The following is a 22,569-nucleotide window of genomic DNA, read 5'->3' as shown; positions in this document are numbered from 1 at the left end:
GTTTGCGGACGTTTTGAATGTTTAATTAAAATGGCCGCAGAACGTAAATGTATTATAGCAATTTTTACAGATGTACAGCAAAGCTTTATCAAAACAACTAAACTATATGTAGCCTTTTTATCTACTCTGGATGTATAGTCAAGCCTGGCGGGGACTCTATTGTAAGGACATCAGAGGTTTTATTTGTACAATAAACACAGTAGATTCATGTAGAATATAACCCAGTAGGAGTAACTAGTGGTGGAGTTTTGAAGTGCATGAGGCATCTGATTGGTTGAGAGACGCTCTCAACGAATCGTAAGCTGCTCTCAAAGAAACTGAAATTTTCTTTCCACTGTCTAAAGCAGCCACCTGCTTTTAAAGCCAAAGCTGCTTTTAAAGGGAATAGGCATACATACAATGCTGCTTTTTGTGTGTTACAAATTTGTGTTTATTTATACAGGTGCATCAACACAGACATCTTATAGCCTACATTTGTCAGATCAGGACCTAAGGTCACCTTTCCATCCATATCAGCCCTTGGAATGCATAGTAGAAGAAACTGAAGGAAAGCTCAATGAACTTGGTCAACGCATTAGTGCTATTGAGAAAGCACAGCTAAAGTCTTTAGAATTGATTCAAGGGGAGCCTTTAAATAAAGATAAGATTGAAGAGTTAAAAAAAAACAGAGAAGAACAAGTCCAGAAAAAAAAGAAAATTTTAAAAGAGCTTCAGAAGGTAGAGAGACAATTACAAATAAAAACACAGCAACAATTTACCAAAGAGGGTTTGGAAACCACTTCCATCAAGGACACCACTGTTGTACAGCCTTGCACAGCAAAAAGGACATCTCCACCAATAGTTAATGAGAGCATTTCAACAGAGGAAAATTGTTCAGAGTTACTTCAGGTGAATACAGTTTTGTGTGAAGTTGAACAAAAGATTTTGTCCCAGTCGGCTGCAGAACAGATAGGATTTATACCCATACAATCACTGCCAGCGTCTTTTTCCAAATTGCCTAGTGACTTAGGAATTCCTGAAATGAATTATCATGAACCTAAATTATATGACAATTCTGCACTGGAGCAGCCACCAATCACAAGTCAGATTTTATCATCTCAAGTGACGGATGGGTTAATGGTTGCATCTCCAGCACAAACTCTAAATGAAACTCTTGATGACATCATGGCAGGTAGTTTTAAACATGTTTTTTTATTTTTTATTTTTTTACTCTTGAATGTTTTACTGTCACTGAACATGATATTTTTCAATTTGTCCCATTAAGTAGACACAATACAATCACGAACTCTTGACTTTTTACATTATAATATAAGAACAATTTTTTATGACAGCCAGCATTGGGTGTTCAAGTGCGGTAGAGGTTTGGTTTTTTTCCCCACCATATGATACATTTATAAAACAAACACCGTATGTATCCCACTACCAGTTTTTCAATGAGAACGCATATAAAACTCATATAAATGGGTTTCTAGTTTTACTATACCCAGTTGTGTGGTGGTGGGGGTTAAATGCTAATTCCCAGTAGCAACTTGTTTTAGGTTTGGTTTTGTTTTAACAGCTTGTCATATTTGAGATGGACTAGTTTAAAATGTTTCCATTTGGTCTGAGCCAGAGGTCCAGTTCTGTGTGCCATGTTTTCTACTAAAGGTAGGGATGATAGAGCCCTATGAAGAACACATAGTGCATTCACATGGCCAGAACATTAATGTTTATTCCAGTTGCTCAATGTTCATGTTTTGTTCATGTGTATGAACTCTAGTGATCCCTATTTTTAGCTGTATTATAAGGATCGTTACCATGTAGTTGAAGGAACAGCAATTAATTTAGGAACAAAAAGATACAAAATCTTGGTTAATCTGTTTTTCACCAATTCTGTATTAAATGTTGAATTTTTCGGTTGCTGTAAGCAGATTGATTTTTAAGTATCTGTAATTGATTATTTAACATTGATTAATTAGGCATGAATCCCCTGATTAACTTTATAAATGTTTTATGTTTAAAAAAAAACCTTTAAATATCACTGTCTACCCAATTTTATTTTTTGACGGTGTTTTCTTTTGGTTACCTATTTGAATTATTTTATTTTATTTAGATTATGTTGGAAAAATATGATCAGATACAGGACAAAAAGTTTAAAATAGCATGCAAACATAATCATGTCCGTTTGTATTTTGTTATATTGCCCTAGAAATTTACCTATAGAATTGTGTAACTACTTGTGTTTAAAGTGATGCTGTTTACATTATTAGGGTATTGGCCATGAAAAACCTGTATAGACCTGTATGTCTCCTTTTTTTTTTTTTTTTTTTTTTTTTTATAAATCACTTAGAAAACGAGAAAAAGAAACACACGATTTTCCTAATATTTGAAAGAAGGACATCTATGCTAGTATTTCTACTACCACCATTCTTCCTCTCCCTCACTAACTTTTTACCTACTGCAGGGGAAATATAAAATTATTTGTTGCCGTTAACTTTTGTGTCCAGAGCACTGATTTAAACAACTGCTGCAACTACACAATTAGCTGTCTTTACACATGGTCTAGGCTGGACTAAAATTTAAAATAGAGTAGAACCGTACATGAGGCTGTTGGTGGGGGACAGGGGCTGAGTATTTCTCAATGTTCTCAAAGTGAGAAGAGTTTAAAATACTATTAACATAAAAAAAAAACTAAACGAGCTTCAGACTCTCTTCAGTATGCTGTACATTTACGCTGCATTGATAAAGATACCATCTTTGTCAGAAAATGTGATATATTTTATATTTAAAAAAACAAAACCAAAAAAAACCCTATAACTCAAACATCTCACAGCCATATTGCTACGGGTAAGTCTGTATACATTAATTAAACATACAGTAAACATCATTTAACATCATAACTCTGTTTTGGATTTTGCAAGGAAACCTTATATATTTACTAATAACTGGAGCCCAGTGGGAAGCAACATGACTAAAAATGTGTTCTTAAGCATGTTTTGTTTTTTTTTTTTGTTTTGTTTTTTATAAATTTAAAAAAAAAAAAAAAAATGTGAATAACTAAACAAAGTGAATGATTGCTGTTTGGCTGTGCAGCTATACTCCATGGGAGATTCTAATTAAAACCGCAAACTATGAAATCTCACAGGAGCAATAAAATTCATATCTACATATTTATATATCAAATGCAGAATTGTGCATACAGTAAATTTTCAAAGAAATAACTTTTGGGCTGATGGAGTCTCATGAAAGCCACGGCAGTGGAATCATCATGGTCCCGAATATTAACAGCATCTGCCAATCGTGACTGGTTTTGTAGTATTTCACTTCTGAGGAGGCAAACATATATACGTGAATCCAAAAGAAACAAACGTTAGGATAAGGCGCAAAAAGGATGGTACTATATACGTAAATCTGGTCAAGACTCTCACTATTTGCAGATTCTGCTATTTTAGAATCTCCATCAGCACAATATTGGAATTTTTTTACCTTTTTCTGTATATATAAAACCATTGCATTTTTATCACCAAGTATGTACTTTTTATTAATCTCTACTACTTTATTTTCATCTACATTATAACGATCTCCATTTCCCACCCTTTCCTGCCTGTAAGCAGTACAGTTATAATTAGAGATGCTCAGGCTTGGTTCCTCGAGAGCCGAACACACCCGAACTTGGGGGATCCGAGAGCCGAGCCAGCTCGGTAGTTTCGCGTTTTTTCGGAATCGAAAACGAGGTAAAACGTAATTGTTACGTCATCTGATCTCGCAAGTTTTGAAATCTAAAAATACCACCCTCCACGGAGATCTAGCACCATTTGAAAGAGGGACACAGAAGGGGGTAGCACACTGTGTAGAGCAGTTGGGCAGCCAAATAGAATTGAAAGAGGAGGGGGTAGCAGTGTTCAACAAAGTCTCCAGTGACATTCAGGAGAACTCTATTGCTAATTCTCATTGCAAGTACTAGTGCTGGCAGGGTTGGGTGTAATTCTGCAGTCAAATTCTACTGTGTAATATAGGTAACACACAAAGAGAAGAGCTCCATTGCCAATTGTCATTGCTGAAATACAAATACTAGGCCTGGCAGGCTTTTCTTCTGACTTTTGCAGTCAAATTGTACGGTGTTATCAAAATGAATTCACAGCAATACACAGAAGAGCAGGCGCACCAAGCAGCTGCTGCCACCAGTCATGATGATAGGCTTTACCAGATGACATACAAACACTATGTATTTTTACATAGTAATCCCTGTAAGTTAGGGAAACAAAAATGTAAAAAAAAACCTTTTTTTATCTTTTTGTCAAGAAAAAGAGCTTTAATCCAGGTAAAATTATCTGCAGAAAAAAATAAAATTGCCAGCATGCCTATCTACGCACGCAGTAGCAAAGAAAGAATGAGGCCTTCGCCTTTCTCTACGAGTGCGAGTTCTGCAACTGTTACTGAGGCATCTTCTTGTAAGTTCTGTCGTGACCAAGCAAGACCTTGTCATTCAGACTCCAAAAGTGGTGTCCAAATACTTTTACATGTAAAAGCCGAGCTGGAAAGAAACAGTAAGGCATTAGAGGAAAATGTATGTTCAGATTCAGAAAAGGCACAAATTCCTGAAGAGTCCATCCATGAGTGCAATCTGTAATTGTGACCATTCTGATAGTGTAACCCATAAAGAAGGCCCCTTTCAGCATTTCTGAACAGCCCTAGTGTAGCCGGTGATACACCATTTGAGGATGCCACTTTCGAATTGCAACAAGATGAGGGGGATATTTGTGTAGCCGACAAGGGCACTAATGAGGATGTTGATGAGGATGATTTACAACAATTGACTGTTAAACAATCCTTTGCAAGAGGAAGCAAGTATGAAAGCTGTCACCCAATTGCGGTGGAAGATTATTTTCACGACTGCATAGAAATGGACACATCAGACAGGACAGTCCCTTTACATACTGGGAGGAAAAAAAGGGAATTTGGAGACCCACGTACCAACTCGCTTTGCACTGCCTAAGCTGCCCACCCTCCAGAGTTTTTAGCACAGCCGGGAACCTTGTCAGCGATCGATGTAGGAGGCTACTTTCTCAAAACGTGGAAAAGATGATGTTCATAAAAATGAACTAGAAGTTCTATGAGGAAGGCCTTTCCCGCCAATTACTTCAAAATACTGAGACTTCTGTAACAGTTGATTCCAGCGGTGATGAATTAATAATGTGTGAGGATGATGTACACACTGATGAGGGTGAGGATGAGGCTGAGGATGACAACAACATCTTGCCACAGTAGAGTTAATTAACAGCACTGTTACCTTAGGTGGCTTAAGGCCATTGTTACCTTGTGTTGTTGGGACCCAAACAAACCAAGCACTTCAGCCACAAAAATGCCACTCCTTGTGGCTGAAGTGCTTGGTTTGTTAAAGTGTGTATGTCCTTTTTAAGATCCAACATAAGGGTGGGTGCGAGGTGCCCAAAGACAATTCCATCTTGCACAACTTTTCTTTTCTGCCACTGCTGTGTACCAATGTGTCCTAGATGTGCTAGGAACTGCCGTGTGTTTTTGAGTCATTGCTCTGTCGCTTAGCATCCAGCCAGGTCGCTGCAGTATTTGTCCGAAAGTGTATGAAAATAATAATGTGACCTGTGAGGTGGTCAAAACTGATTGCAAATTACTTGAAATTAGTGTTATTGAGGTTAATAATGGAGGATCAAAAAAAGAGCAAAATTATGGGATTTTAGTAATTTTTCTAAAAAAATACAGAACCAAAACCAAACCCACTTCATGGGAGTCAGTGAGCATCTCTAGTTATAATACTCCTGTGTGTATCCATGCTTGGTAAGACCTGCACATGTGGTTGCCTTTAGATATTGTACACATTGTAAGTTCAGCCTGCAATTAATATTTTCAATTGTGTTTTGTTGTTTTTCTTACATTTCAGCTGTCAATAACAGAGTGCCATCCGTACCTTTTAATTCCCCACAAAGTACTACAGTATCTTCTCCGATGCTTCATTCGACTTCGAATACTGTAGTTCAGCAGCCTTTGCTATCTACCTTTCCATCAGTAGATATTGATGCACATGTAAGTAATAAAGATAAAATGCTTAAAATTGTATAATAACTGCATAAGCATGAATTGCATTTTGACCTGTTTGTCCCCAATTTTTAGACTGAAAGCAACCATGACACTGCATTGACACTTGGCTGCGCAGGAGGACACGAAGAGTTGGTGTCTGTATTAATAACTCGCTGTGCTAATATTGAACACAGGGACAAAAAAGGTGTGTAAAATAAACTTATTCTTCTCAACATGTTCTACAGATATTCTATAAATTCATAATAGTTGTCCTGCAATCATTGAGGGACAGAGGGGTGTGGTACGGAATTGCGATTACCACAATTCCCACAACAGTTATTTAGACACTAAAATGCTGATTAGTGTAATTGCGACATGTGGAAAAAACAGACTTGCTTAAAAAAAAATAAGACTACCACCAGGACAGCGTAATAATGAAGAACTCCAGTTCAAAGATACATATTTCATAGAAATCAGGTGGCCCCCTATTAACTGTGTGATGTTTTTTATTTATTGTTGCCTTTACAAGTGTCTTTATTGCATGTATGGCTGGTCTGATGCCATAATAATAATAATTTTATACTGAAGCTGGGGTAAATATTTTAAATGGCTTAAAGCAGCAATCCATTAAGTTTAAGTACCTTAAGAATGCATCCATCTTTTTTTCTTAGTTCTTCTACAAATAAATATCTCTTTTTCAAAATCTCTGGAGGTTGCAAAAAAATGTGGCTGTACAGGCTAACAAGTCACAGCATGTCATGTGACTGTGGAGAAAGGGGTGGGGTACGGTATCATGACTGATTAATCCGACAACGCTTACCCCGACATGACACCGAAGGGCTCCTTGCCCACGAGGATTGATAACGACTGTTGTGGGAAGCGATTGGAACCTGATCTCAATGAAACAACAATCCGGCCTGACTTACACAGATGCTGTATGTACTTTACAAAGCATAGTACGTGGGCGCATACTTACAGTACTCCCTTAACAGCAGCAATAACAGCATCGCGGGTGTAAGTGACGTCATCAAGTCGCGCCGGATTGTTGCTTCATCGGGATTGGTTCCAATCGCTTCCCACAACAGTTGTCATCGATCCTCGTCGGCAAGGAACCCTTCGGTGTCAGCATATTGATGCAGACTACCCCAAAATGATGACTACCACCGGGAGAAAGGGGTGGGGGTGGGGGGATGTGGCTTTACAGAGCAGACAGTGATCAGATGGGCTTTTCAAAGCATCTCTGCCCTGCAACTGTGATTACCATGGTAGCCCAATGACAGAATAAAATTGTAAATCACTGCGCCTGATAAAACAAGTTGGGTATAAAAACATATATATGTTAATTAGGTTGACATGTAAAATGTGTACATGTTGTAAAATTGACAGTCAAAAAGATGGCAAGTACCAATATTTGGCACCGACAAAATCGGGGTCAAAAAGCATGGGAGTCTCCTGATTTTACTATTGCCAGCACTAGGCTTTGCTAGCTAGGGCTGGTGGCGCTACAGCCACCAGCCCCCCCCCCCCCCTTCCTCCCGTAGGTTTACCCTACCCAGTTCTGATAGCACTATAGCGCCATTTCCACACCTCTGGACGAATGTGGCCCCATTGCTCTGTTAGCAGACAGGAATGGAACTCTGTGTGGTCTTCTGCTGCTGTACCCTATCCGCTTCAAGATTTGACGTGCTGTACATACAGAGTTGCTCTTCTGCATACCACTGTTGTAACACATGGTTATTTTAGTTACCGTCTTCTTCCGGTCAGCTTAAAGCAGTTTGGCTATTCTCCTCTTACCTCTTTCATTGAACAACAACCGAACCTCTTAATCGTGTTTGTGTGCTTTTATACATTCAGTTGATGCCAGAAGATTGGCTGATTAGATATATGCATTAATGAGCAAGTGTGTATAATAAAATAGCCATTGCTATATGTATACAATAATATTGCTTTACACCATTGTTTCAGTCCTATGTTTTGTACATACTTTTTTCAAGGGTTAGGGCTGTCTCCAACAACCATTTCTATATCTACAAACTATCAGTTCTGAGCTTTGGTGTGTATATATTTGAATCCTTTTTTTTTTTCTTTTCACCCATTTAGGGTTTACACCTCTAATTTTGGCAGCTACAGCTGGGCATGTTGGAGTGGTGGAAATCCTTTTAGATAAAGGTGCTGATATTGAGGCACAGTCAGAACGTACAAAGGATACGCCTTTATCTCTTGCATGTTCTGGGGGTCGTCAAGAGGTGAGTTTCCCTTCTGGTTTTTTTCCACACAAATTATTAAGTTGATTTAACAGTATTGGTTGATCTGTATAATAAATACAGTCTATGAATATGAATGCTAACATTTGCGAATGATTGATACATTTGGACAAGTCTTTGCTCTATTTCCCTTCAGGTTCAGTGTGTGTGTATAAACCTTTTGGTTTATATTTTGGACTATTGGCTAGTAGTAAAAATAATTAGAAAGAAGTGATTAATAAGAACAGGTGTGATGGAAATTTGTGTCTCTACATTGACCATAAAACAGTCAGCCTGCTCACTACAAGTTGAGTAAGAGCTAGAATACATTTTAAAAAAAGTACCAAAAACAAGCTTCTGGTAATATCATGCAGAAGTTAACAATGATTGGCTCTATTCACTCCCAACAGAGAATGAAAATTTAATCTGAAGGGAAATAGAGCAAAGACTTTATCTTTCAAATAAAAATCTTGTCCAAATGTATCAATCATTTGTAAATTTTAGCATTCATATTCATAGACTGTATTTGATGCCAGATAGACTTCACAAAATCTGGTCAAATGTTTCCCAATTTTGTTGGAGGAATTGTGGAGAGGTCAGAGTCTTATTCATATATTCTCACGCTGTCCTGTTTTAAAACAAATTATGGGCTGAGGTTATTGACCTAATTGAGTCCTAAACAGTTATACCTCCCCCTCCAGAGTTAACACGATTATATCTACACAATTGATATGTGATAGGCCACTATTGGAAATCTCCAATATCCCATCTATTTCTACTATTGGCAAAATTCAAAGTAGTCATGATATAGGGACCTTTGGCTTTCAAAGCACATTTTCTGCTTCCTCCCCTCTGATACAAGTTTTCTTTGTTGTTTTTTTTTTATGGTGAACAATGTATTGTACAACTTATCCCCCCTCCCTTTCCTGATACTCTCCCCTTTTTTCTGTTGCATTATTGTTAGTTATATTCAAAAATACTAAATAAAAAATGTATCCTGTTAACAGAAAAAAAATCTTACATTATGACAGCTATTTATGTGAACCTATCATATCTACACGGTTTAAAGTTTTTTTGTTTCTTTTTACTTTTTATATCCAATTAGGGGACACTGAAACATCATGGGGATTAGAGATTCCATTTTGGACATTGGCATTTTAAAAAGTCCACACAAAGCTTTGTTCCTCCCTCCTCTATACCACCATGTTGGGGGAAACCCAGTTTTATCTATTTAAGAATGTCATAGGAAAGCCTGGCTTTATTCTTACGATTTGCAGAATTAATTCAATATCCTTCTTTTGCTCTGGAGATTGTGGCTGCAGTCATTAGATTCTGACAGCAGGCAAGCTGTTGGAGCACTGTAGAGGGTGGGAAGGAGCCATTCCTGATGCCTTGAACTGTTGCTTTATGCTCCTTAAGTGGGAACTTTTTTCCGGGAGGTGCCTGTCAGTGCTGCCACATAAAATATTGCAGGCCTTCACGCCAGATGACACAACCGGGGAGCTGAAACCAGATGAGTGCCGTCACCTCACCTGATACTCCAATTTGGAGGGGAGTCTAACTCATGTTTAGCCTGCTGTTGCAGGCCTCACTCTAGGCACATAATAGGCCATTATGTTCTAGGAGAGTGGATGGTACCTGGCGCCAGTCTGTGGTGAGGAGGTGAAGCCCTCTGGCAGTCTGGTGCCTCCTCCTTTGCCAGCTTCAATGTGTACATTGAAGTCTGGCAGAAAGATGCAAGTCAGCAGCTGCAGCGCCTTCCTCTTTCATGTTCCTATCTGTAGAAAAGTTCTTTTATTGGGGTGGTAACCAAAGCTTTGGAGCTTGCTGATTGCTCTGTGTCAGTTGTTCACTATTCTATTGTGTTCCCTGTATCTGCCTTTTTTTTCCTCCCTCTTTCCATCGGTTGTGTGTGAAAAAGGGAGTAATTCTTGGTCAGTGTGTATGGGTGGGGTATTTGCAGCAATTACTCTTTATTTATTTAGTATTTTAAAATATCATGCTAAATTTCCCTTCTGCACTGTGGTGTGTGTGACCGATAACAGAGTGTTGCAAATGCCCATGGGATATTGCACTGATATTGCAGAACCAGCCTTGGCTAAATCCATGGCTCGGTCCATTGCATTGTTCATGCTGCTTTGTCCGCTGGAAGGGGAAATGACACCACCCTTCCACTTCTTTTGCTGCCCCAGCTAGTGCTCTTCTCGCCATACCTCTGGTTTAAGGCTTGGGAGGAGGATGCCGGGTCTAATAATATTTCGGGCAATGTTTTATTTTTCTGAAATTAGATATGATCATTAGCCAGACAACAGGCTGGAAGAGTTTTGGGCTGTAAGCAAAGGAATCACTCTGGTCTCGAGACTCCAGTTCTCAGCCTACCGTGGTAGTCACTCTAAAGGCAAGCAGACTTGTGCTGTTAAGAAACCAGCAACCAGTCTGCATGATGAGTAGTCTAATAATGCAGGCAGCTGATAGTGTAGTGGGGAATCCCATCTGCTCCTTTACCAGGATCAATGTTCCACTTTCCACTTTAGATTCCTGGGTAACATCAGACCCTGCCAGAAGCCATTCACATCTTGATAGTCACATGTGTGATTATTCAATTCCAGTAGAACAGGTGGGAGGGTTTTCTATTAAAACCTGTTTTGGGTTCAAAAATAAAACTGATGTTTTTGGACAATTTTGAAACTCAAGTTCCTCAATGCGTTCAAACTGAAAATTTCAAGATGAAATTGGTAAGATCGTTTATTGACTGCATGGAACAAAACAAGTTCATAGTATCCGTGGATGTGAAAGAAGTCCACTTGCATTTTCCCATATGGGAGGGCCATTAGTGCCTTCTCAAATCAACTTCCAGTTTCAGGCTCCCCATTTGCGCTGGCAACAGCCTCGCAAACCTTTTACTAATGTTCTGGTGGTCATGGCTGCCTTCCTGTATCTTACCTGGACATTTTTCTTCAGATCAAAGCAGTCTCCACCTCTGATCCAGAAACATTGCAGAGAGGCTATGAGGCCAATTTTTGGATTATAATTGAAAAGAAATCCAATCTAGTTCCATCTCAGAGGCTTGTGTTTTTAGGCCTGTTTGACACTCAACAGCAGAGTGTGTTTCTCCTGGAGGAAAATATAGTCTTGTGGCAGAGGCTAGTAAGATGTCTACTGGCTCTCAAACGGATGTCTGTTCATTTTTGTATGAATGCCCTGGAGAAGAGACAGTTTGCAAGGTTTCATAATAACATAGTTGATGAGGCTGAAAAAAGACACCAGTCCATCAAGTTCAACCTATTTTGGATCTCCTGCGATCCTGCACTTATATTTGAAATTGATCCAGAGTAAGCAACCGCCAATCTGTGTCAATTGTGAAAATCCCCCCAGACTCAATACTGCAGTCCTATTTTTACCCTATATCCACTACTATCCTACATTTTAGTTAACGGCCGTATCCCTGGATACACCTGTCTGCTAAAAATTTGTCTAACCCTTTCTTAAACATATCTATTGAATCTGCCATCACAACCTTCCCTGGCGGTGAATTCAATATCTTGACTGCCCTTGTTGTAAAGAACCCCTTCCTTTGCTGGTTGGGAAATTTCCTCTCCTCTAACCTTAGGGGGTGACCGCGTGTCCTGTGTATAGTCATTGGGGTCAAAAGTTCCCATCAAAGTTCTCTGTATTGACCCCTAATGTATTTGTACATAGTAATAATATCTCCCCTTAGACGCCTCTTTTCTAAAGTAAACATGCCTAAACTGGCTAAGTACAGATCCAAGTACAAATGTTGATTCCTAGACCCAGTTACCTAATTTTGTAAACCAACCTCTTGGTTTTGCAAAATCTAAGTAGACCACATCTACTGCGCTGCCCTGGTCTAAGTTTCCACTAACTTCCTCGTAGAAACTAATTAGATTAGTTTGTCATGACCTATCCCTCTCAAATCCATGTTGATTCCCACTAATAATCTTATTATGCACCAAGTAATCCTGAAAACTATCCCTTAATATACCTTCCAATAGTTTCCCCACTATTGATGTCAGGCTTACAGGTCTATAATTCCCTGGTTGTGATCTCGTCCCCTTTTTAAACAACGGCACCACATCTGCTATTCCCCAATCCCTTGGTACTGAGCCTGATGAGATTGAATCTCTGAAAATTAAGAATAGCGGTCTAGCTATTTCTGAGTTTAACTCCATAAGGACCCCTTGGGTGTATGCCATCTGGACCTGGAGCTTTATTTATCTTCATATTCTTCAGTCGCCTTTGGACTTCTTCCTCTGACAACCAATTATTAATTAATGGCATGGTTTCATTTCCATTTTTATGTATTACTTCTACCATTTGTTCCTCTCTGGTAAATACTGAAGAAAAGAAAGTGTTTAATAGCTCAGCTTTTTCCTTTGTATCATTTATCAATTCACCCATCTCACTTCTTAGGGGTCCTATATTATCTTTTTTTAATCCTTTTGCCATTTATATACTTAGAAAACTTTTTGGTGTTTGTTTTACTTTTCTTTTGCAACACGCCTTTCATTTTCCAGTTTAGCCAATCTAATTTCCTTTTTGCATGTTTTATTACATTCCTTGTACCTACGGAAAGAGTCCTCTGACCCTTCAGACTTAAACAATTTAAATGCACGCTTCTTCCTTTGCATTTCTTCCCTTACCTTTTTATTTAGTCACATTGGTTTAGACTTAATTCTTTTAGATTTATTTCCCATAGGAATGAACTTATACGTGTATGTTTCCAACAACATTTTAAAGACAGCCCACTTTTCTTCCGTATTTTTTCCTTCAAAGGCTTTGTCCCAATCTTTGCTTTTTATAGACTCCTTTTAGCTTATTAAAATTTGCCTTTCTAAAGTTTTTAAAGTCCTAGTTGATCCCTTATACCGTTGCTTCTGGAATCTAATTTCAAATGAGACCATATTATGATCACTGTTTCCCAAGTGCTCCCTTACTTGAAAATTTGATATTACGTCTACATTGTTTGTTATTACTAGGTCCAGTATAGTCCGGTTCCTAGTTGGTTCCTCTACTAATTGGGACATGTAATGGTCTTTTAGCGTGCTCAGAAACCTATTTCCCCTAGCTATACCGCAGGTCTCAGTACTCCAATCAATGTCCGGATAATTAAAATCCCCCATAATTAAAATTTGACCTAGTTGTGTAGCCTTTTCAATTTGCTGTAGAAGTTGGGCTTCCTCAATCGTACTAATATCTGGCAGTTTATAGCATATCCCTATCCGCAACTTCTCTGAACTTTTTCCTACGCTGGATATTTCCACCCACAATGCCTCTATATTATCACCAATATTCTCGTATATAACTTCCTGAATACTTGGTTTTAATTCTGGCTTAATATAAAGACATACTCCTCCTCCCCTTTTTATTTACCCTATCCCTTCTGAAGAGAGAATAGCCTTCCAAGTTGACTGCCCAGTCATGTGTATCATCCCACCAGGTCTCCGTAATACCTATAATATCATACTGCTCATTCATTGCTACTAGTTCGAACTCCCCCATTTTACCTGTCATGCTTCTTGCATTTGCAAGCATATACTTAAGTCTATTGCCTCCCTTAGGTATTTATTTTTGCTTTTAAAAAGGACCTCTCCATATCGGCTATGCTTCACTTTCCCCCCTCTCCACCCCCTTGACTCTTGTTAAATTCCTCCTCACTACTCTCAATGTCTATCCCATAAATACTTGCTTGCCCCTCCTCCCCCCAGAGCCTAGTTTAAAATCTCCTTCAACCTTCTAACCATCCTCTCCTCCACTAGCACTGCAGCCCCCTCCTCATTCAGGTGCAATCCATCACGACAATAAAGATGGCAACTGACTGAGAAATCAGCCCAGTGCTCTAAGAATCCAAAACCCTCCTTCCTACACCAATCTTTTAGCCACGCATTAACCTCCCTAATCTCCTGCTGCCTCCCTGGACTAGCGCGTGGCACATGTAGTATTTCTGAAAATACTACCTTGGATGTCCTTGCCTTAAGTTTGCGACCTATGTCCCTGAAATCATTCTTTAGGGCACCCCTTCTTCCTCTAACTCGGTCATTGGTGCCAACATGCACCAAAACCGCTGGGTCATTCCCAGCCCCTTCCAACAATCTGTCCACCCGATCCGCAATATGCCGAGCCCGAGCACCCAGGAGAGAACACCCAGGAGACATCCTAATAATTGAATCCCCTACCACCACAATCTGCCTGGGTCCCTGAGTAACTTTGGTTCCCTCTATGCTGGAGAGACCATTCCCCTGGTTGCTAGAGGAAGCAGTCTCATCCAACTCCACCAATTCTGAACTGCCTTCCACAGTATCTTCATCCAATCTGGCAAATCTGCTGGGATTGCTTAGCTCAAGACTGTCCCAGATCTCATCTGAAAATGGAACAAGTCACTCCACCATTTGGTAAAACAGCTCATTTGTCCTCTCCAAAAGAATGTCATTTGCTCATTTGGTGGCTGTTTGATGGCATCCTGAAGCCAAGGTCAACCATCTGCCATATGGAACTGTATTATTGTAATGAAGGACCCCAGTATTTAGCCTGTCTTCCTTCATGGTCTGTTTGAGTCTATGGTCTAATAAATGTTCTGGAAATAAGGCTGGTTGTAAGCAGGGAAATACAAAGCTTGAAGGAGAATGAAGGAAACCAACAGCATAATGCGTTGAGCAAAGCTGAGCAGAATCTTCCGGTGGTGTCTAACGTATTCACACTGGGTGTGGAAACCGGAGAGGCAAACGCGTTCTGCATCCTGAAGAGTGGTCTCTCAATCAGACATTAACCTATGATAGCTTTCCGGTTAAATCATAAGGTAGAAAGGTACTGCTTGAGGACCAAGGATCCACAGGCATAACTGGTAAATGCCACGTTTGCTTGTTGGGACTTGTATCTGATATATCTTTTCCTCCCCTGTGGCGGTCTTTGTGCCTTTGCTGGCACTGGACTGGCCAAGGTGGTTTTGGTACATATACATTCTCAGGCTGGCAGTGGGTCTGTCCTGATGTTTTCCTCAAAGGTGGAACTTTTTTCTCCAGAGATGGTTTTTCCTTTTAGGGATTAGTGTGACAGGTTTTAATGGTTAATTGTGGGGCATTTGAAGCCATGTTCCCTAGACATAAAGGTTCTGCGGTAATGGTCAAGGCCATGCTTAAGACTTGTAAGCCATTGTCTGTGAGGATTTATCATAGTCTGACTAACTTATGGTGTGAGAAGTAGTTGTTTCCCACTATTTATTTCCGGCTAGCCCAGCTGCGTCTTTTTCTACAGATTTTTTTTGATAAAGGCTTTAAACCAGAAAGCTGAACCTTTAACAAACTTGGACTATTTTTTTTTTTTTCCCCCAGAAAAGGCTGGCACTCATCCCTGAGGTACAGACATTTTAAAAAAAAAAAAAATAGGAACCTTCACTGGGTTACACCATATGTAGGTTTCATTCGGTGAGCGCTCCCTAGCTACCTGTGACGGATGGGGGAAGGGGGGATTGGATCTGCTGCCACTAATTACACACAGTGAGGATTTCCTGACACACCTCGTTTGCAAATAGAAAAAATAGGTTGTGTGATGGGCGCAATTTAAGGGATAGGGTTTGGGATAACAATAGGGAAATCGGTTTTAACGGTAATATATATACCACTGAACAATGTATTTCCCAAATTGTATGTGAAATCAACAAATGACATGAATCACATCGAGCGTCATAACATTCGTTTGCATGGCAATAAAAAACACATGGTAATGGAATCAGTCTCTTAAAAATTATATATATATATATATATATATATATATATATATATATATATATATATATATATATATATATATATATATATATATGCAGCACACTGTGCGCAACTTATCTGATTCCCCAGGTCTCTATTAGTCCAGAATGTCTTTGACCTTAGTAGGTTTGCCGGTATACATGCGTGCCGTTCAGACTCCTTACATCCCCATCGGAGCTTGTAGTGTAGATTTGTGCTCGTGTGTTAAAACATATGGAGAGGGAGGAGCAGAAAAACATATGATGGTGTAGTACGTAATAAATGATGTTTATTAAAACATTAAAACCAAAACTCACATTCCATGTGAAAGTGTTCCTCAAAAGGTATCTTTAGAGTCCCTTTTGTATCCCTTCACGTGCTCCTTCAGATATCTGTAAACCGTTTCCCGGAGCCAGCCGTGGCTGATGGTGTGTACGGGCATACAGGGAATCCTGAGATGTTCAAGAGGCGTGTCGGCTGTTTGGCTTGGTCCAACGCTTTTCGTCACTCACTGTGACTTCATCAGGGGGTTTCGTCACCCACAGTGTGCTGCATATATATATATAATTTTTAAGAGACTGATTCCATTACCATGTGTTTTTTATTGCCATGCAAAGGAATGTTATGACGCTCGATGTGATTCATGTCATTTGTTGATTTCACATACAATTTGGGAAATACACTGTTCAGTGGTACATATATCACCGTTAAAACCTATTTCCCCATTGTTATCCCAAACCCTATCCCTTAAATTGCGCCTATCACACAACCTATTTTTTATTTTTTTTATTTGTTATTTCTTATACAGGGTACAAGGCATTTGTGTCTGCTATACAGTGATCCTATTGCTCATGAGATTTGAATTTTGCCTTGCAAGCATTACAGCACTCCATTTCAACGACTGGAGTCGGTGAATCTAAAGTTCCTTACATGGAAAACGTGTTTTTTGGAGGGGTTTTCTTCGCTATTTTCATGGCCCGAAGGGTGTCTGAACTGGGAGCATTTTCTTGAAAAATATCCTTTTGTCATTTTTCATGAGGATATGGCTGTTCTTCAGACTAAGCCATCTTTTCAGCCAAAGGTGATTTCCAAGGTTCCTCTCAATCAGGAATTTGGGATCCCAGTACCACGCAGGAGTCAGTCCATGGAGGGAGAAATTCTTCTTAAATCCCCGGATGTTAGGGCTTTACAGCTATGTGTCACCAGGACACAAAATTTTCGAAAAACTGGTCTTTTTGGTGCTCTATAATGCTTTCAAAAGAGGTGGGCCTGCCTCAAAATATACAATAGCAAGATATGGCATGTTTACATTACTGTGGGAAGACCTACTCCTTCCTGTGAGAGATCTCATTTTGCTATCCCAATGAGCTCTTCGCAGACGGTGTGGCACGGTGCTTCGGCCAAGCAGCTGTGTTGGGCAGTCACTTTGTTCTCTGTGCTTGCTTTTACCAAATCATACACATTTTTTTTTACTCCTCTAATGCCAGTTTTGGCTGTAAGCTGTCGGTATTCTGTGAGCATACCCTCCTGGTGGGGCAGCTTTAGGACATCCCCTTTTTGTTTTAAGTAACCCAATTGAATGTAAATTCAAACAGGATTTTTTATACATGCGTTAAATTCTTCTCCCTGAATTCATTGGTGAACACTATGCTCCCATACTGAAACGCCCTTGTTGTGATTTTTTTTTTCCCTTCTCTCGTTTTAAAATGTAGCTTTTTTTATTTTAAATATGTTTTGTTTTTGTCTCTCTTCTTCTCTCTTCTTCTCTCTTCTTCTCTCTTCTTCTCTCTTCTTCTCTCTTCTTCTCTCTTCTTCTCTCTTCTTCTCTCTTCTTCTCTCTTCTTCTCTCTTCTTCTCTCTTCTTCTCTCTTCTTCTCTCTTCTTCTCTCTTCTTCTCTCTTCTTCTCTCTTCTCTCCCCCCCCCGTCCCCCCCCCCTCTATGGATCTAAATAAAAGGATTTCAGTATAAAACCCCTGCTTTCTGGTTGTAGTGATGTAATCACATTTTGTAAAAAAAAAAAACAATACTACTATATATTTGTGATCAGTGTGTGTAATGTAATATATATATATACACACACACACATTCTGCTTAAGCTTAGGATAAAGTAGACGCATTGCATTACATATTTTTCATTTACTGAACCAATGAATTTTAACCAAAAATATATATATTTTTTTTTTTTTTATTACAAATGGCAGGTGGTTGAGCTACTTTTGTCTCGTGGAGCAAACAAAGAGCATAGAAATGTTTCGGACTATACCCCTCTCAGTTTGGCTGCATCCGGCGGATATGTCAATATTATCAAGATTCTTTTGAATGCAGGGGCTGAAATTAACTCAAGGTAGCAATTCTATATCTTTACCCTGAAATATTGCAGTTTCACTGTTTGTGTGTGAAAATACTTTGCATATTTTACTTCTTAAATGAACACAATTTCTTTATTTGCATCAACATTTACTAAAAGATTATTTGTTATTGTACTTATTGTGTTTACAGGACTGGCAGTAAATTAGGTATTTCCCCCCTGATGTTGGCTGCTATGAATGGACATGTACCTGCAGTTAAACTTCTTCTTGATATGGGTTCTGACATTAATGCTCAGATAGAGACAAATCGTAATACAGCTCTCACATTAGCCTGCTTCCAGGGTAGAGCTGAGGTTGTGAGTCTTCTCTTGGACAGGAAAGCCAATGTTGAACACAGAGCCAAGGTATGCTTAACACTAATCACATCCATTTTGAAATTTAAATGTGATCTATACACTTTATCCTGATTATTATATTTTTATTTCAAGCATTGGAAGCTCTGACATCAAATCCACTTCTCCCTATTTAGATAGTTTAACTTTCTTTTTGCTGCTTGTGGGGTTATTTCCCTGTGCCAATACTATATAGGTTATACACGATGGCATATACCAGTAGGCTTCCAATCAGGAGATGGCTATCATTTTTGCCCTGCACCGCACTCTGCAGCCAGCAGAAGTCCCAGAAATTTTAGTGCTGAATTGGACAGATGGTGGGAGGATGAGAAAATAATACTTAATATTTTCTTTAAAGAGTTTGTATATAATAGATTTTTTTCTTTCAGCAATCCATGAGAGCAAATATCCAGTGTATATTTTTCTTAATCTTACAGAACTTGTGCATACAGTTAATGGACATGTATATATGCCCAGCCAGGGTAGTCTTTGCTTGTAGATATATGCCTCGATTTGAGGATTGTACATAATTTTCTAGGTCCTGCTGTACTGACTTGCTGCATTATGTTTTTGCCTTAGCAAGAAACAATGACTGTGAACTGAGTACAGAGGTATCCACATTTGTGTTTTTATATGGGTCCATCTTTGAACCTCAATAATGTACCTGGGATCAGACTGCTTGTCCGTTACCTCCATGTGGCAGTTTGGGCTTCTGATTAGGTAATGCCACTCTCTAGCTGAAGAGGTGTGTGCAGGAGGCGATGCCTCCTAGGACTGCCGTGTCATGGGCTTCAGTTAGCCAGGAGCTAATGGATGCATTGGAACAGAAGATCCCTGTGTGGGATAAAAAAAAAGAAAAAAAAAAAGTGTGCTACCACTCAACTTAGGAGAATTATTACTGGCAATGTCCCCAGTGTCCTCAAATATATGACCGCCCTACCCCTATTTTCTCCTTTTAACCATAATTTCACAGACATGCAACTGTGAGCAAGTTTTTAACAAATTTTGCGTACACACCACTTAGTACTTTTTGGAGCTCAGTGACAAATGACAAGCCATTGATACACTGAAGCATGTAACTTTTGACAGTTTGACAGATCTGGATCTTTTGCACTGTTCAATGTTTTTTTTGGTATAGTATGTTACCACCTGATGATGAAAATATACATTGCTTTGTTGTTCGTTGTTGGACATTTAATCTGAAAGTGAAACGGTTATGCTCCATTGTATCAATAAAAAATAACCTTTATACCCTACTTAAATATAAATTCTTTGCAGTGGTTGATCATGACGCTCTAAACATCCAATTAATGTAGCTAAAAGCAAGTTGAGAATGTTGATAATTTTAACTGGATATTGTTTTTTCATTTAAATTATGTACACATGGAGCACAATTTGTGCAGTGAACATGCCCAATCACATTGTACTAATCTCAGGAGTGAAACTATTGAAGTGTAGTTCAGGCAGTGTGGCAAGCCCTCCATTGTTCCATGTATGTACACAAATCATGTGTCATCTATATAGTGTCTCTTTTTAACAGCTAAAATTAATATTTAATATCCTTACTTATGATGTCATTTGTTAGTAATTGCAAAATTGTATAGGTAGTACACAAACAATTTTGCAATACTCTACAGAGTATATTATTATGACCCATGTCCTAACGGATAATTGTTAGCACATGGGTCATATATCTGATCGAAACTGTAGAGATTGAGAACTCTGTGTTGTGAATGCATTGCCAAACCAGTAAACCTTTTTATTATGTCTAATAGACAGGTTTGACTCCTTTGATGGAAGCTGCTTCAGGGGGATATGCAGAGGTGGGAAGAGTTCTTTTAGACAAAGGAGCTGATGTCAACTCTCCTCCAGTGCCTTCATCAAGAGATACTGCTTTAACGATTGCTGCTGACAAAGGCCATTATAAATTTTGTGAACTTCTTATTGATAGGTAAGTAACATCAAAGGAAAACGTTGCCTGTCTTTTCCCACAAAACTGTTCGCATAACTTATTTTGACTATCTTACATACTTGCCAACTTGCTTCTCCCGGAGGCAAGGTCAAGTAAGCAAGTATCGACTGTTTTTCACTATGCAAAATGTTAATTTGTGCAATTTAACTGGAGGTTCTGGTAAGTAAAGATGATTTTATTCCATTCTTTCAGTCATTTAGAAGGGTAAAGCTGCATGCCATAGAACATGGATTCTATCTAGTGTAGATGTAAGCTCATTTGGGAAATAGTGGTCACAACATGACATTTGACTTGTGTTTCAAAATGTTTTGAGAAGCTACAAAGACTTTGAATTTTAGAAGTACTTCAGCAATGAAGCAAGCAATGACGATTATAGAAGCATAAAAATCTGGGAAATAACTAGTGTAATTAAATGCATGTAGTTGCCAGTATGTATGGCACCAGCATTTCTAGGATTAAAAGGCAACCCATGTAATTAACATTGAATGTGGGGAAAAAAAGCACAATTAGATTCTGAAAATTCATTATGAAATAAAAGGAATGTATCCAAATATGTGGAAAGTGGATTGCTAAAGATGTAAAATTTATAACCTGGTAAATAGACACCAAGAACAATAAAACTGGTAATATTTTACCACTTAAATTAGGAGAAATATAAAATAGCCGATCTTCTAAATGTGATTTTTCATTTGAATTCCTAGTCGATGGGAAATGCCAGAAAAAGGTTATATAGCTATACCATAAGCTACCAATACATTTTACTTTTCTAATTGTAAGGAGGTGCAGTTATGCCTAAAGATAAAAATTTAAAGCTAGTGCACCTGGCCCAGATGGCGTTCATCCATGTGTGCTAAAGGAGCAAAGTTCAGCACCAGTGATGGACCACTATTTCTATTTTTTATAACTGGGCCAGTGCCACTAGTGTGGTGATGATTACCAATCTTTTAATAAGCGAAAAAAGTCGATACGAGGAAACTGTAAACAATGCAACATTACTTCTGTCATTGTTAAATTATTGATGAGTTTTGAAATATTTTGCAGAAAATAATTTGATAACGGTGCCTGCAACGTTGTGTGAAGGGCCGGTCATACCTAACAAATATTATTTTTTATGAGGATGCTAATTTCAAACTGAAACCTACTAGTGCAATTGATGTGACGTGTTTTGAGATTTTTTTTTTATTTTTTTTTTAAAAAGCTTACAATACTGTTCCACACAACATTCTGAGTATTAGGTCTACAGGAAAAAGTATGTACATCATGTAGAGAACTAGCTGAGGCACAAAAGAAATAAGGTTACAGACACAGAGCAGTACTTGAACTGGGGAGGTATGTCCTGCTATGATATAATAAAAAAAGTAGTTTTCCATTTGACTGTAAGTTAGTTCTGTGCAAGTAATGTCCTGTACACATTGCATGTGGAAGTAATGAGAGCGCTAGAAAGAGTTCTGATCTGAGACCAGAGCGAATGCTGCAAGTTAGAGACTACTTCACCAGTTGCCTGCACCATTCCAATTGGTTGGTGAGTGCAGTGCTGATTTCTCTGCGTAGTCTCTCCATTTTGCAATATATATCCTTTTCCTTATCCATGGCAGGAGGGGGTTCCTGTGCACAGGTTTACACCTATTTTATTTTTTATATTTGTCTGTTTATATTGTTTTCCCTTTGTGATACGATTGAATCTTTGCTTGCCTACATTTGGGCATCAATCTCGCTTAAATTATTACATTCTTGAAAATATTAATGCTCTTGTAGACAATACTATGTCCTTTTTATTTGTATTGCTATTAATTACCTTTCCCTTACATGGGAAAGGGAAATAAAATGCTAAACATCTAGCACCAATAAGGAGCATAAGA

At 38.7% G+C, this 22,569-nt stretch overlaps 1 protein-coding gene across 2 annotated transcripts in view; it reads left to right on the top strand.

Annotated features, from left to right (window-relative positions):
- The window catches only part of ANKHD1 (ankyrin repeat and KH domain containing 1), a 195,995-nt gene that overhangs the window by 89,094 nt on the left and 84,332 nt on the right, over nucleotides 1-22,569 (top strand). For both annotated transcript variants that reach the window (XM_075209750.1, XM_075209749.1), the window contains exons 15-21: nucleotides 443-1,171; nucleotides 5,897-6,039; nucleotides 6,127-6,238; nucleotides 8,134-8,279; nucleotides 18,239-18,381; nucleotides 18,537-18,750; nucleotides 20,514-20,689. In XM_075209750.1, coding sequence (XP_075065851.1) covers nucleotides 443-1,171; nucleotides 5,897-6,039; nucleotides 6,127-6,238; nucleotides 8,134-8,279; nucleotides 18,239-18,381; nucleotides 18,537-18,750; nucleotides 20,514-20,689 — 1,663 coding nt within the window. The remainder of the gene's footprint in view (nucleotides 1-442; nucleotides 1,172-5,896; nucleotides 6,040-6,126; nucleotides 6,239-8,133; nucleotides 8,280-18,238; nucleotides 18,382-18,536; nucleotides 18,751-20,513; nucleotides 20,690-22,569) is intronic.

The sequence above is a fragment of the Mixophyes fleayi genome, chromosome 4, assembly GCF_038048845.1.
Source record: "Mixophyes fleayi isolate aMixFle1 chromosome 4, aMixFle1.hap1, whole genome shotgun sequence".
Classification (NCBI taxonomy): domain Eukaryota; kingdom Metazoa; phylum Chordata; class Amphibia; order Anura; family Limnodynastidae; genus Mixophyes; species Mixophyes fleayi.
This window is presented reverse-complemented; position numbering and strand designations above follow the sequence as displayed.